We start from the raw sequence: 15,943 nt of genomic DNA, 5'->3' as shown, positions 1-15,943 counted from the left end.
TATTTACAGGTATCTTACGTATACTTCATGAAAACCATCAGCGTTTGTTCAGGATGATATTTTTGGCCTTGAGGCGTTAAAGAGTGATTAGAGAATGTTTGATGCGTGTGCGCGAGGTTTTGTTGACAAGCCGTTTGTTTCTTGCAGCACCGTGACGTCAGCTGTGTTCACCGTGGGAGACAACGTGGTGTCGGGAAGTGACGATCGCACCGTCAAGGTGTGGGACTTGAAGAACATGAGATCTCCAATTGCTACCATCCGCACAGACTCAGCCGTTAATAGGTAAGAGCAGCAGGTTGGTGAGGTGTAAGACAGCTTCCTGAGATTGTTGTTTCTGAACAAGCAGAGACAACACAATGCCTGTTTTAAAAAGTTCTGGGAAACTGAGAAACTTTATTCCTCTATATCAGGATATTCTGAAAGAATCAAGTCAAGTAAGGCTGCTGAGCTAGGAATAGTACAGAAGATTTGGATAATAAATAAATAAATAAATAAAATAACAATAAATAAAAGTGCATTTCTTTATGAGCACATAAATCCGAGATGTTTCAGACACGCGCTACAGCTTCTCTTCAGCGGCAGGCACGAGTCAAACACACTATAGCCTGTATCAATTCATATCAAAGCACGAAGTAAACTGCGTGCATGCAATGTCATGGTCAGTTAAGGCATGAAGTTACCAAAAGGCTGCCTTAAAACTGTGCGTGCATGTAATCGTTTTCGTATACAGTTATGATTACAGCTCCATATGTTTCGCTTTCCAGATGTAACAAACTTGCTTGGTAGCTCAGCTAGCACGGAATTGGACTTAGGATGCGGAATCCTTGAGTGCGAATCCCATGGAAAAAAAAAGACTCACGATGAAAGAGCTGAAAGATGAGACATTGAAAAACAAGGAATGCTTGCGATTTGCGTTTTACGTCACATTCACTTTTGTTCATACTATCGGGCAGGTTTAGGTGTTGTGCAGATGGTACGTTATTTTTAAAGCGTCACGGAGCATTAGAGTTATAACGCCACTCAACGGACATTTCAAGTCAGAACTGCGGTGATGCGTGCAAAACCAACGTCACACAAAACGTACCATTTATACGTTCATCTGTTCCGAGGAAGAAAAAAGACGAACACTTTCAGCACCACCCAGTGGACATTTCACATCGACTATGTCACCAAAGCGTACATGGCGCCACGTATTTCGCATCTTGTGATAAAGTTCCCACAGGTACGTTTTCGTCATGAGAAAAGGTTGTGAATCCCTAAAGTTGCGTAGAAGTGAACCAGTCAGATTGGAACTGGTGAATTCTGCCAGATTGTGCTATTTTGTGCACACTATACATCAGGCGGTGAACATGTCCACTTAAGCCTAGACTATATACTACCTGCCCAACAATGTTCAGCATATCCACGTTGCCACTCTAGAGGACTCGGGTCCTTAAGGCCAGTTCACCTCGTTCCGACAGATGCAGACCAAACACCAATTCAACATATTCAGTCGCCGAAAACAAGTGTTGACCAACAACTAGACGCCACAGGGTTGACACACTGATGAAACAAAACTCTATGAACGTGTCTGTTTGACGGCGTCTGCTGGTGCAGTGTGAATTGGCCTTTAGAAGTGACACTGATGATCGTCAGTCATAACTATTTGTTGATGATAAATTAATAGACTACCAACGGGAAGGCAGAAAGTCGAGTTCATGTGATCTGCTTCTTGATCTGTTGGGTACTTCAAAGAATAAGACTGTGGAGATAACCAAATCACCTTGAGCACGCTCTAGTCACTCTGTACGGTAATTTGTCATGCCAGTAAAAGAGAGAGTCTCTCTTGCTTTCAAAGAATACTTGAGTGCTGAGCTAGTTACTTTTAGGGACTTGCCATTTTGCTGATGTATTTCATTCAAAGTCCCTTACGCCACACTTAATTCAGGGACAATCCCTGCTGGGCGTTCTGTAGTTAAGAGTCTCGCTCAAGAACGCAATTATTACACAGCAAGATCATCATCTCTGTAATGCAAGCAACATCCCTCAACCCGGTTTCAGCAGTGACTCATGATCAGGATTAAATGGGTGTCTTTCACATTAGCAGCCGAGATCCTTGAGCTTCTGCAACTTCCGTTTTCTACAGAGCGATATTTACAGGTATCTTACGTATACTTCATGAAAACCATCAGCGTTTGTTCAGGATGATATTTTTGGCCTTGAGGCGTTAAAGAGTGATTAGAGAATGTTTGATGCGTGTGCGCGAGGTTTTGTTGACAAGCCGTTTGTTTCTTGCAGCACCGTGACGTCAGCTGTGTTCACCGTGGGAGACAACGTGGTGTCGGGAAGTGACGATCGCACCGTCAAGGTGTGGGACTTGAAGAACATGAGATCTCCAATTGCTACCATCCGCACAGACTCAGCCGTTAATAGGTAAGAGCAGCAGGTTGGTGAGGTGTAAGACAGCTTCCTGAGATTGTTGTTTCTGAACAAGCAGAGACAACACAATGCCTGTTTTAAAAAGTTCTGGGAAACTGAGAAACTTTATTCCTCTATATCAGGATATTCTGAAAGAATCAAGTCAAGTAAGGCTGCTGAGCTAGGAATAGTACAGAAGATTTGGATAATAAATAAATAAATAAATAAAATAACAATAAATAAAAGTGCATTTCTTTATGAGCACATAAATCCGGAGATGTTTCAGACACGCGCTACAGCTTCTCTTCAGCGGCAGGCACGAGTCAAACACACTATAGCCTGTATCAATTCATATCAAAGCACGAAGTAAACTGCGTGCATGCAATGTCATGGTCAGTTAAGGCATGAAGTTACCAAAAAGGCTGCCTTAAAACTGTGCGTGCATGTAATAGGTTATATATGAGTTACATTAAGAACATGTCTCTGAAATGGTTTTCAAAACTGTCCTGGAGCAGCCCAGCATTGTCTCCCTCATCTAACACACTCGATTCAACTCGTCAGTTCATTAGTAGAGACTGAAATGGGTAAGAAAAGGTAAAGAGATTTGAGAGAAAACGCGATGCGTGTCAGATCTACGTCGCGTTCAGTAGCGACATCTCTTAAAGAAATGACAGCCAAAACAACCTAATAACCAGCTGCTGTGATGCCTGTTCATCAAGAATAAAAGAAAAAAAGAGGAAATCAATACATTTTATATAGCTGTTAAGTATTTATCTGTATTTAGTTTAGAATTTAGTGTTTGATAACTTTATTAAATTTCTGTATATTTCTGCTGAGGGGCACAGGTAGCTAAATATGACTTTATTATAATGGGTTTATGTGAAGATTGTTTTAAGTTCACTTAAATTAGAAGTTATTTTTAAAGTCTAATAAATGTTAAAATTGATAGCTCTTAATTATAATGTAATGTTTAGTGGCTATAGTCAATGGTTAAATATTGGGAAATTTTTTATAGGGAAATCAGTATTACTTGGTATCAGTAATGAAAAGTCATAAAAAAGATGCTCTTAAAAATATGTTGTTTGTACATTAATTTGAAGATTGAATGTGAAATTATTGCAATATAAAAGTATATTTAAAAACTTTAATGTTAGGTGGGATTAATCGCAATTAATTTCAGAAAAAAATATGCGATTAATTAGTAAAAAATGTTTTAATCGATTGACAGCACTAATATTAATATATATGTGTGTGTGTGTGTATATGTACATTTAGTAAATAGTATCTAGCTCTATATGCACTATTAAATGGCAAAATCTTGTTTACATCAAGTGTAATAGATGCTGTTCGCACAAAGTGTTATTTTGTAAATTGTTTAACCGATGGGAGTGAAAGTAGCCTTTGTCAACGAGGTAAGCTTTCTGCATTTGGTGTAAGTAGATGCTGCTTGTTTCTTTACATTTAATTGAGTTATTGATTGATTTTCTGGCTGTAACCTGCAGGATAAGTGTCTCAGCGAACCAAAGAATCATCGCTCTGCCACATGACAACAGGCAGGTCAGGCTGTTCGACATGAATGGAGTCCGTCTGGCCCGTCTCCCAAGGAGCAACAGACAGGTTGTTTTTTTGTGTTATTCAAAGAGGTGCTGCTTCATAGCTTTCATATTTTGTAAATATTTTTAAAACACGAATAGGTTCACAAGGACATTTGCAGCAAACATGTCGGCAGTGTGGAAGCATGTTTAGTACTGCATCGCATGTTTTCGATGAGAAGAGGAAGGGGTGGTTGTTGCCGGTTACTGTATGATGATTGAAATCACAAAATGGCCTTAAACAATTAAATAAAATGCAAAACGTTTTGTATTCAAACAGCGCTGCACGAGCTTGTGGTGCTATCTGCTTCTTAGCCAGGGTTCAAAGTCCAAATCTGCGCTAAACAGTGATACTCGTCAGTTTCTCAGTAACATTTTTTTATGACATTTTTATAAGGCATGTATGTGACAATGTGATACGTGCATCAAACATCTTCCCAAATTCGTAATGAGACTCATTTATAAATCTGCTGTTGTTGCAAAAAGAAGCACTGAGGTTTTCCTGTAAAAAAAACTGTGTTCGGTATTCGGCCTTTGGCCCAGTGTTTCATTTTGTTCTTGGCTTCGACCAAGAATTTTAATTCTGGTGCATCCCTATTAATTTCTTTAAAAAACAATAAATAAATAAAACTATAAAAACATACAAATCTTAATGTTTTGAATCAATGGTAATGTATAATCAGATTTAGGAATATGTATTCCTATTTACAGTTATAGCAGAATTTTTATTACAGATATTTTTATTTTAGAATGTTTAGAAGTTAATTTTTGTAATATATATTTACATTAATGCGATGTTGATTTCAGTTATTTAAACAGTGTCTATTGTAAATGTATATTTAAATATAGATACATTTATAAACAATTTAAACCAGTAAACAAGTGACTTTAAATAAAATTTCCTGTAATAATAGTATCCAGTATTGTGCATCCAGCATATCCATAATGTAAGTTTTAAATCTTTAGCTAGCTACAGACTGAATCACCAGAATCCACAGTGAACATTAGTCAAGTCCCACACATGATTCTCTAGAGATGTGTTATTTCCTTGCAGCACATTGAGTGGCTGCCCATGAAGAGCGTCTCAAATCTGTCTCTAACAAGGGTCCATTTTAGTATCGAACCATGAAGGAAGCTTACTAGGTTTTGTGCCACATCCCTTTAACTATTGCATTAGCAGGTTTTGTACCTTTTTACGTGTCCTGACAACCAAATTGCATTTGACACGCAGGGCCATCGGCGCATGGTGTGCTGCTCTGCCTGGAACGAGGAAAACCAAGCTTGCAATCTGTTCACGTGTGGCTTCGACCGCCAGGCCATCGGCTGGAACATCAACATCCCTGCCCTGCTGCAAGAGAAGTGACACACTTCACACGTTCACAAGCTTAACACGGCCCAATCACGACTGAACACGTTCGTCAGTGCCACACCTGCAGTAGATTTTAAATGACACATTCACGTTGTGTGTGATCCCAGTTGGCGTCTACGGTCACTGTCCCACGGTCATCATCCTGTCACGTCTTCTGAAAACTCAATTTCATGGATATTCTGCATATCTAGCCCTGCGCTGTCTGCTCTGAGGTCATATAGTGTGGTGAACTTCCTCCCAGTCTTGTTACCCCAATTTTACATGTTTGCATGAAACTGCGACTCGTGAATCCTGCGAGACCGGGACAATGCCGAAACGTTGGTTCACGGCCTGCCGCTGTTACACTCGAGTAATTTTTCACTTTAGTGGTATTTTTGTTGTGCAATGTTCTTTGTACAGATGACTTTTTATTTTACGATAGTATTTTAGATTTTTTTTTTTTTTTTTTCATTTTGTATAGAGTTCTGCTTTGCTTTTTATAGAGATGAGATGTGCAAAAGAAATTTAAAGCACTCTGCCTTTGTGAACGGAAATCGGCAATCGCATTTACGGATCCGCACCTTCGTGATGTTCTGATTGCCGTTCAAGCGGCCAATCAGCTTCTGTCAGTATTGCCGCAGTCCATTTGCATGACAAACCCACCTCTCTTGTCAAATATGTGAAGCAAAATGCTGTGTAATTGCTGTGTAATCTTGTTCACCCAATGAAAATGACAAAAAAAAAACGTATCGACTGTTTATGGAGCCCTACGTTTGATGTTCACTTCCATTTCAAGGGCTTTCAAGTCGTGTAGAAGTAAATATTTGAATCAACGCATCTGAATTCAGAACAAGTTTGCGTGTTTCTCGCTGCTGTAGTTTTTACATTGAAGAGTTGTGTGCGGCAGCGAGTTTTCGATATTGTAATATTCGTCGATAATCATCGGACCAAATGTCAATGCCTGGCTCAGTGTGATCTGCTGATGCTTGAAAGGCCTCCTGATGTACTTTGGATTTCTTGTGATGTGTGAACCACTGTGCATAGCCGTATCTACAGAAACCCCGCTTGAATGACTTGCGACATTCGTCAATAATCCTTAAATGGAAGCTCTTCCATCATCGTGTTACAGTTGGTATCGTTACTGCATTACTGGGCTTTCACCAGAACTACTTTGGACTGTGCTAGAAGTCTTGGTGGAAAGTGTCAGTTCTTTACATGTAGACAGTCTGTTAAATCTGTTAGGTCTAACAAAAAGATGTTTATTATGCGATGTATATTTGTGTGATGTCCATGTTTAATGGACTGTATTTGGCTTTAGAGTTGAAATGTACGCAAAGACGCATAGAAAACGCTCATCTTTTATCCAGCTGTCTAACAACAACGCATATGACCCATCAGAACGTCCTTTAAAAATGAGTGATCTCCAACATTTTAGTTGTCTTTAACTTGATAGAATGTTCTGTGGGGTATTGAGCCATTTCACTTTTTTATTTGAGAGCAACTTCATTTGCTTTATTGGAGAAACACATTGCATCATATAATAATGTAGAGATATAGCATCAAAATCATTCACTGCTGGGCTTCAGAATAAAGTGAAGATGTCTTTCAACGATCACATTGTTTTGATTGAATCTACAAATTAAGTTAATATTCTGTGAACAAAACAATGCTGATGTGTAAATGTATAATGCATGTTAAAGGGTTATTAGATTATACTTATTCATTATGTGCATTGCAATACATTGTATCTTGTTGTAAATAATTACAACCGAATTTAAAATGCATGGTGTAACAGTGAATTGATCAAATATCATACATTACGTGTTACAATTATTCATGAGATTGTACAATGCATTATAAGGTGCATTACAAGGCATAATTCATGCATTAAAACTACATACAGGCTTTAAGTAAAGTGTTGTTGCTTTAAAAAAAACAAACAGAATCAAGTCAAAGTATAACACAACATTTTTGTTTTTATTCACATAAACATTCACTTTTAACTCAAGTGCAATGTACACACCTTAGCAGCATATGCTTTTGGGTTAAAATTTACACATTATTGAGAGATATCTTGAAGGTATTCTTTTAATTTTTTCTTTTTTTTTTACAAATTTTTACAAAATGTACAGTCATTAGTACAATATTGCCATTCAATCATGCCTTACGACTGAATTACTTGAAATGTAGTTTTGTCAGGGGCTTTTAATGTTTCTGTTGTAATGAAGGAAAAAGTTCAACCCAAACATAAAACAAATGTTGTCCAAAAAAAAAAGGTAAGTGAAACACAAGTACATATAAGACACACGTGCATTAACAGTCTTTCCAATTATGTCAATTTCAAACTGGGTTGTCAGTGTGGTGGAAATAACTATGAAACAGATCATTCCATTCAGTATCAAGTTGAACCTTTTAGAAATATTTGGGAATAAAATAAATCCAGATAACGGAAAGAAGCCAAAGGTAGGTAATGCTGAGTTACATTATTTCGGTCTGTCAGTTTCACCCTCTTTCTATTGATATTCTATTTCTATTGGTAGACAAAAATGATCACATTTAAGCTGGGATGGATTCATTATTTAAAACATAGACATTAAACAGGGGGCAGAGAAAACCTTAAATATATTTGCCACCACTAGGTGTCCCTGTAACATCTTGAGCTATTTGTAAAGGGGTGGATACATGGCATCTCGGCAAAGGTTGACAAAGTGGCATTTGAAAACACATACTGAAAGCTTATGAAAAACAAAAACATGTGCTGTGATAATATACTCAAAGCAATAATGAACTATGCAAAGAAAGGAATCAACCAATAAATGTTGCGAGTCAATTAAAATATAATAATCATGGAGTACTATGATTGTATTTGTATACAACAATAAACATCTTCACAGACAAATAGTGATAACTTGACGAAATGATTCAAGGTTTAAGCACGCATACTAAATCGCAGAATAGCGTACATCTAAATCAAAAAGACATGAATGAGATGCATCTATAAATTAAATAAACGAATGCAGGAGAATCATTGGTTAAACCTCGGTTAAAGTGGCATGCGTTTCAAAGGTTGGGTCGGGCTTTACGAAGCAATTTGTAATGTGCTCGGTTTTTAAATGAATCCATTAACAACAAATGACTCCATAATCACGGATCCCTACTCGCACTCTTAACTCCATTTTCTTTTCGTCTTTTGTGCCTACATCAAACCGCCGACGTTTCCCTTTCTTTTCAGGCAGGTCTCTGCCCGGAACACCCTGTGTAAAGATACAGCACTGACACACAAAGAGAAACTAGCGGAGAAATGACACGTCACCGGTGAGCGGGATTGAGGTATTAAAGCAGCAAGCTGTCCCTGCTCAAAAAACGGCAAGAGACCCGGGGTGTCGTAATGGCACCATTTACATTAGCTTGTCACCATTACCTCTAACCTGCGCACCCGAAATGGAGCTGAATTAACCTGTCTTTGCAATGTCAACCCCTACTGTTTTTCGTTCCCTCTTTTTTCCCCATTTTGAAGCTGTACCAATGAACCAAAGGCAAAGGAGAGAGAGGAAAATGAGGGACGCATCACTCTGACAGGACCTCTAATTGGACAGCGTGTCGGAGCTCTTCAGGGGCAGGCCATCCGGAAACGGGCAGATAATGACAAGACGGCGGCTGCCTTTCACTTTGGCAAAGGTTAACACACACACACACACACACGTTTGAATGACGGCTACAGGAGAGCCGTCAGTGGAGAGAGAGAGAGAGAGAGAGAGAGGTGACCATCTTGTGAGAAAATTGTCCCCGTTTCTTACATTTCCCCTTGTTGTCGATTCCGTAGCTGGTAACCCTTGTTCTGCCAGAAGTCTCACGAAAGCTACATACATTGTTTCTCAGAACAAAGCACCCCTTAAGGGAAACCCTAACCTTCCATATTTTTGGTTTTTAAATACCGATGGACAAATCAAAATTATTTTTACAATTAATGGACTAAGCATGATCGCTTCTGCATTTAGCCTCAATGGCCACTGCAACTATCGAAATGCAGAGAAAATTAAATCTTGAGAGTGTTACACGAGGACAAAGCAATTTTGATATGATCTTCCTTCACACTAAAGGTATTCCGGAAGCTTCTGGGACTCATTACAAGAATGTTATAGTTTAATGTTATGTTGAACTGTGTACTATGTAGCCTACTGTGAAATTACATGCATTCAAAACTTAAAAGCATAACAATTGAACATCTATGAAACGTTAGTCAATAAAGCATTTTTTTTTAAAACAATGGTGCTTAAAATTTTGAACTAACATGTTATTGCAACCATGTAGCCTGAATTCATGAAAATGAATAATTTTCAATTAAAGAGAATTTAGAGAGTGTAGGCTGCTTTTGGTGTTTCAATTTGTGCTTCAGTATTGAGGTCCAAGTTAAGACACGCTAGAGGTTAAAATTTGTTAAATTTTTTGCGCTATTTAACTATATTAATTACAAACGACATCTTCCCTCAGGTAGACGGCATTTTATTTCTTGCCTAGCTAGATGTTGTGCTTATGATAAATAATCACATTGTTTGCATTTTCCAAAATCAAAACGTGGACGGTGAAATGGAATTGTTGTTAGTTGAATCATAGCATATAATCATTAATAGTGTTCACCGTCTGTTTGATTGTGTAATTTGTAGCTATCTGCATGATTTTTACTGTACATTTCTACCATAGTCACCACTAATAACCTATTTCTAAATATAATGTAGAAACTTGAATTGAATTGTTATCAGTAAAGCAGGAGTGACCAGATGTCAGAGGATTCTGCATGGTCTTAACGCCTTGCACAATTGGCTATGATTGCAATTCAAACAATGATTTGTGCAAAAAGATTGATTAATCATCAATTGAGAATTTGTATGGTCTAGGTCATACGGTATATGCCTGCTTCTTTGATGCCTTAAATACGGAACGATACCATATTATACGGAACAGTTGACAACCCTAGCAGTGGAATACATTGCTTTTGATGTCCTTCAAGATCCTATCCTCCTTGGACACAAAAGCAATTCCATTGGAATCAACTTTTTGGGTATTCAATTCTGATCCTGATTAGAAATGCTAGAAAATCATTTGGTGTTGTATTTGTTCTTAGCATAGCACTCGGGGGTTGGGAAACATTTTTTGACTAGCTAGAACAAGGTGGTACACTATTGTTCTATGTTTTAATCAAATGTTGAGGATGGGTATAAGATCTTTCATAATGTCGGAACATTAACCGTACATGTGTCTATGTCATTGGTCAACCCTATCACAAAGTCAACCTGACTAAAAGTCTAGACTTTTGGCAGGGATTTAATTGCAACAAATAGTAATGCTATCTATTGGGGATGCGCTTCCAATGGAAGGTTACTCAGATTCAGGTTAGGGGTTAGGATTCCGTGCCTTATCTTTACCTTGGTAGCAACATTTTGCGAGAATTTGACAGAACAAGGTTTATCACCTAGTCGTGACTCCTGTCATCTCCCTGTGGAGATTTTTTGGCAGTGGGATGTTGTTGACTTTAGGGGTGAGATAGGGCTTCTGTGGCGACTGGTTGCAAGGTGAAGGTGGTTTTGGTGACGAGGTCAGGTTTCCGCACTCATACAGTCAGAGTGAAGTTTTCCTGCTCAGGAGGTTTTCTGACCCAGGTCCCTAATCCTGCTTCCTGTAGACCCTTCAACCACTGCAGCTTCACAGTCTGGTAGGTGCCGGCCGCCTGCTTCGCTTCACAGTACAGCGGCGTACCACTCGTCCCACGGACCACCAGCTATAGGGAGAGGAAACAAAAAGAAGAATGAAGGATAGAGGGATGGGACAGACAGAAGAGATGGTGAGAGTGCAAAACAAAACGAATGAGCCGGCACAAACGTGGCGTTTGAGCAGCTGTGTAATCTCTCCATTTAAATTTCACAAGCAATTGAACATTCTCCGTGCTTTTGTGCATTTCTTTGTCGCACACTCACACACGAAAAAAAAAAACAGTGTGAGCAAAAAGAGGGAGCGGTGAATGGAGGGGCTCGGAGAAAAGAAAAGTTTCTTTGGAGATTAGCGTGTGTGCTCTTGCGTCCCTGACTGCGAGCACTGAGCGTTTGCCATGGGAGGCCGCTCAAGTGCTTTTCAAGATGATTACCATTTCCACAGTCATTAGACTTTAACTGCCAGCATTTGGTACAGCAGCCGGCATCTCTCCCATACATTTACATGATGAGGGCCTAATTCTGCCCTACGCTTTTTTTCCCATCTCATAACAAATGGGAGCTGTCTGTTGTGGTTAATAAAAACAGAATTATTCATCTTCAACTAGTTCTTAATATTGACCTGAGAAAATGCCACTGGAACTGGGTTAGTAATTGAAAGGTCCTAGGTTTCAACTCTGCAAGGGTCCATTGATTATGACCTTGAGCGAGATCCCTAACCTCAAACTGCTTGCAGTAAGTGAACTCTAAAGATACAGTGATACAGTGTTTCTAAGCTGAGGCTAAACATTTTTCCCATGTTATGGCATCCCTGGTGACCAGGCAGTTTATCAAAAGCACAGTGACTTCTGATTTATTGTGTATCAAGTGCGAATGGGACTTAGTCACCATGAAATGAATATTGATGATTAACTTCCCCCTCGCAATGAACTCTTCTCTGATGTTGTGTGCACTGGGGTGAGGACGGGACAATAATCCCTGCCCTCCAGCAACATGTCACTCACATAAGATTGCGACGATTAGCAAACAATAAAGACGCAATCAACTCCCAATGGACAAAATTAAGTCCCACCCTAGATTTTTTCCTTTGTTTGTGAAGCCGGTTCATACATCACAATAGGGGATCTTGTATATGCGTCAAAAGATGATCACAACTTTTCACTGCATTTCATTCCGATTTTAAGGCTATGTTCGTAATGGATTACTAGTGTTCTGCATACTGCACAGTATGTACTGAACACTGCATACTTTCTAAGGTGGCACACAGTACGTGATGAACATTTGACTGAAGTATGGTACATTGTGCTAACATAATTTGGTTAGTGGCATTCGGGTAGCATCTTGGAAGGGCTTTTGCACCGAAGGAACCTTTTCATAGTTCTTAGAACTATTGGTACCTGCTTTTTGGCTGGTTCGCACCACAGGAACTAAGAATGGTTTTAGTTCTAGGAACTCTGAAGTAGGAGCTAATTTAGTTCCCCCAAACGGAGTATGGTCTAAAACGGTTCTATAGGAACTACTGACGTAAATGTACGCTGATTGGCCAAACACATACAAAACACCAGCTACCCAGCATTTTTAAAAAGCTACCTGTTGTCTGCAGCTGTTAATTTATCAGCCTTGATGATATGTAAAACTCCTAGTTGCCATCGGAGATTGTAACTTGTGCATTTACATTCAGTCTCCGTTATCGCGAAACCCACAAAACAAAACAAAAACATCGATCACCGCGTCCTCCATTCACCAGTTGTTGACATTTGAAAATGCCACGAATAAAGACGTCGCTGTCGGCCGCTTCAGAGTTCCTACTGCCGGTGCGAATGCAACCAGGAAAACGGCCCGAGCGGGAAATTGGTTCTCTAGGAACCACCATACTGGGGTGCGTTTCCCAAAAGCAACTATGGTTGCAAATTTTGTCGTTACAAATAGAGTTCAATGGAACTAACGACTATAGTTAGCTAAAAATGCTTTTGGGAAACGCACCCCTGGCAAGTTTCTAGAACTATGCGGTGCGAAAGCTCCTTTGGAAATAAATCTGGTTATTTCTTCAGTTTACACTAATGCTAGCTATAGTACCCCTGCTGGCAACACTGAGAATGCAATGCCTACTTTATTTTATTATGAATTGTTTTCACACGAAATGTAGTTTGTGTAATTATTTATGTCAAGTCATTTAATAATTTAAGTCATTTAACTCACTATCAGTGATTACGAAAATGGATATTGTCCGCATAGTTGCTAAATTTGAATTTGAACTTACTTTTTGACCATTAAAAGTATGTTTTATATCAGGGGTTTGGGAACGTTGATCCTGGAGGGCCGGTGTCCCTGCAGAGTTTAGCTCCAACCCTAATCACACACACCTGAACCAGCTAATCAAGGTCTCTGCAGGATGCAGTTAGGTATTTTTTTTCCCAGGTTTTTTCAGGGTTGAAGCTAAACTCTGCAGGAGAGTGGCCCTCCAGAATAAATGTTCCCCACCCCTGTTCTATATAGTACAAATATGGGTTGCATGAATACAATTTGGACACACTACATCCACCATGTCGTTACTGTCATGTGACCTACAGTACCAGTGTCAGCTGTGTCACTTCACTGCCTTTCATAAATCAATTCCCTTAGTCTCATGGGATAGTAAAGCATCCCATCAACTGCACATTCCAGAATCTCAGCAGAAGTGGTAGGTCATCCGGGTATATGATTTCAGAATACTATGATTTCGGACATACTTCTGTTTTTGTGTACTGTTTTTCGCCTGCTTTATAGTATGGAAGTATTCAAATTCTAATGCAGCATGCCAAGGTGAGCTCACCTTGCGATAGAGTCTGATCCAACGTTCAAAAAGTGCATGCTTGCAAAGTCTGGATGGAGCCCCGGTGTCTCTTCTCTTCCCAGTAGACGCGTTGAGCACCTCCAGTTGGGTGTCACCTGCCGTCCAATTGACACTGTAACACACGGACTTGCCCTGCTGCCTGCAGTCGCTGTTGCTCAGGCCTGTGTATAGGAGAAAAGATAGGGAGCGAAAGAAAGCAAGACGGGTAAGAAAGAGCACTCGAGGGAGGTTCTATTTAGCATGTGATTGCTGAAGTGTTTCATTAGCGAGCGAGCATGTCTGTGTGTCGTCTGTGCTATCTTTGAGGTAAACACTGGTTCCAGGCACAAAGGATCTCTCGGGCTCCTCAATCATTGCTGCATCACTACACCAATTAGCATGGCATTCTTTCCTTCTTAAAGTGGAGAGTATCATAGCATGCCCATGTACTGTACTGCTGACTTGTGAATACTATATGTGAGACACAATGGCGTTTTAGTGCGGTAGCGCATTTGCTAAACTACGGAGAGTGTTGATATAGGAGAACAATTTTACATGGAAGACAACTGTGCTAATCTTTACTGCAAAGTCTAAATGAATATTCACAAAATGAAATATGAATCTTGTGAAATGTTAAGAGAGCCATTTACTATTTGCTGGAGCTCACATCCTGATAAAGAGCAACCTGGACATTGTGTAATATAGCTCTTTTTCTTTTTCACAGTAGAAAGAAAGTCATACACATTTGGTAAATGATAGCATTTTCATTTTTGGTTGAAATATTCCTTTAATCCTCCTGCAAATCTCAGATTCTCTATTCAGTGCATCTAAACAGGTGGAATAAATTGTCTGCTATAATAATGTGCATATCCTTTTATGCCGTAACGCAGCTGCTTTCTCTAACCCTCGCTCACTTATCCACAGTGTCATTTCATACTCTGTATTCGGTTTATCCCTATATGTCTGTAATAGAGCATTTAATTTGTATTTTAACTCAAGCAGGCTTCATCATTTACTGTCAGTCACAATGTTGTCGTCTATCCATCATCCAGAGTATTTTACACAAGATGCTGTTAAATGTGATCACTGTGTTTGACATACAGCTAAGCGCCACTTCGTATCTTCTAAAAGTGATGTGTCCTGTATTTAAAGGACATCCTCGGTAAAGTCATACACGGTCTCATTTTTGCTAACAAAGTGTAGGTTAGAGAGAATCGTGCAAGAGTTTCGCTGTACAACTTTTACCACTTTTACCTACACGCGTCTCCAGTCTGGAACATTTGTCCAATTGCTAGTTGAGTCGGGTTTATGCTGGTGAATTCTTTGTAGCTGGAGAAGCAGGAGAACCAGCACAACTGAGCTGGTGAAGCATATTGACTAGCATTATACTAGTAAAGCTTGTTGATAATGAAACTCTTACTGCTTAAGATAGTTATGTAACTTGGTTAAGCTAATTAAAGGTGTGCTCACCAGTAAGTTCTGTTTATTATTAATATTTAATAGCTTTTCTTTTTTTGAGTAGTTCTTGACTATATACTGACACCTACTGGTCTGGATGTATGAGGTTTGTTTACCAACCGCTCCCTCCATCACGTAGAATAAAACTTTTTTTTTTCTTGAAGACAAATATGTCCAGAGTTTTCAAATCATCAACTGCGTGCATGTAATTTGAATGATATTTCTCAACCTTTAAGCACCTTCATATTCACACATTTATTAAATATACCTTATTTGTAAACATGGTGGTGTTTGGAGCTTTAATCTAACATTTGCATTATAAAATGCAACCTGCATTTAGTAAAACACAATTTAATGACCTCCCCTGTGCATAAGTCAAACTAAATAATGAGCCGATAATATACAAATAATGAGTCACAGGAAAAGTTTGATGGAAATACCAGTCATTTTTATTTTCCCTCAAGCTGTCTTCATTTACTGTCACTAATGATGTTGTCTATACATCATGCAGAGTATTTTACACAATGATGCTAAAACACTAAATGTAATGCTGTATTTATGATAATAAGCATCTGAGTGTTAAGCACAGGTATGACCACTGAGGACAGTCTCACTTTAGTTTCCTGACTGA

The 15,943-nt window shown here is 39.1% G+C and overlaps 2 protein-coding genes across 4 annotated transcripts in view; one reads left to right on the top strand and one right to left on the bottom strand.

Moving 5' to 3' along the window:
- The window catches only part of wdr37 (WD repeat domain 37), a 45,996-nt gene extending 38,760 nt beyond the window's left edge, over nucleotides 1-7,236 (top strand). Inside the window, exons 13-15 of one of the 2 annotated variants that reach the window (XM_058765154.1) lie at nucleotides 148-282; nucleotides 3,900-4,014; nucleotides 5,221-7,236. In XM_058765154.1, coding sequence (XP_058621137.1) covers nucleotides 148-282; nucleotides 3,900-4,014; nucleotides 5,221-5,352 — 382 coding nt within the window. In that variant the 3' untranslated portion in view covers nucleotides 5,353-7,236. Of the gene's footprint in view, nucleotides 1-147; nucleotides 303-3,899; nucleotides 4,015-5,220 lie in introns of those variants that run through there. The other variant, XM_058765153.1, reaches the window with a different exon arrangement.
- A 126-nt stretch (nucleotides 7,237-7,362) lies between these two features.
- Nucleotides 7,363-15,943, bottom strand: part of adarb2 (adenosine deaminase RNA specific B2 (inactive)) — a 182,238-nt gene continuing 173,657 nt past the window's right edge. For both annotated transcript variants that reach the window (XM_058766024.1, XM_058766023.1), the window contains 2 exons: nucleotides 13,855-14,036; nucleotides 7,363-11,113 (listed from right to left, as the gene is read on the bottom strand). In XM_058766024.1, coding sequence (XP_058622007.1) covers nucleotides 10,946-11,113; nucleotides 13,855-14,036 — 350 coding nt within the window. In that variant the 3' untranslated portion in view covers nucleotides 7,363-10,945. The remainder of the gene's footprint in view (nucleotides 11,114-13,854; nucleotides 14,037-15,943) is intronic.

Source organism: Onychostoma macrolepis, chromosome 24, assembly GCF_012432095.1.
Source record: "Onychostoma macrolepis isolate SWU-2019 chromosome 24, ASM1243209v1, whole genome shotgun sequence".
NCBI lineage: Eukaryota > Metazoa > Chordata > Actinopteri > Cypriniformes > Cyprinidae > Onychostoma > Onychostoma macrolepis.
This window is presented reverse-complemented; position numbering and strand designations above follow the sequence as displayed.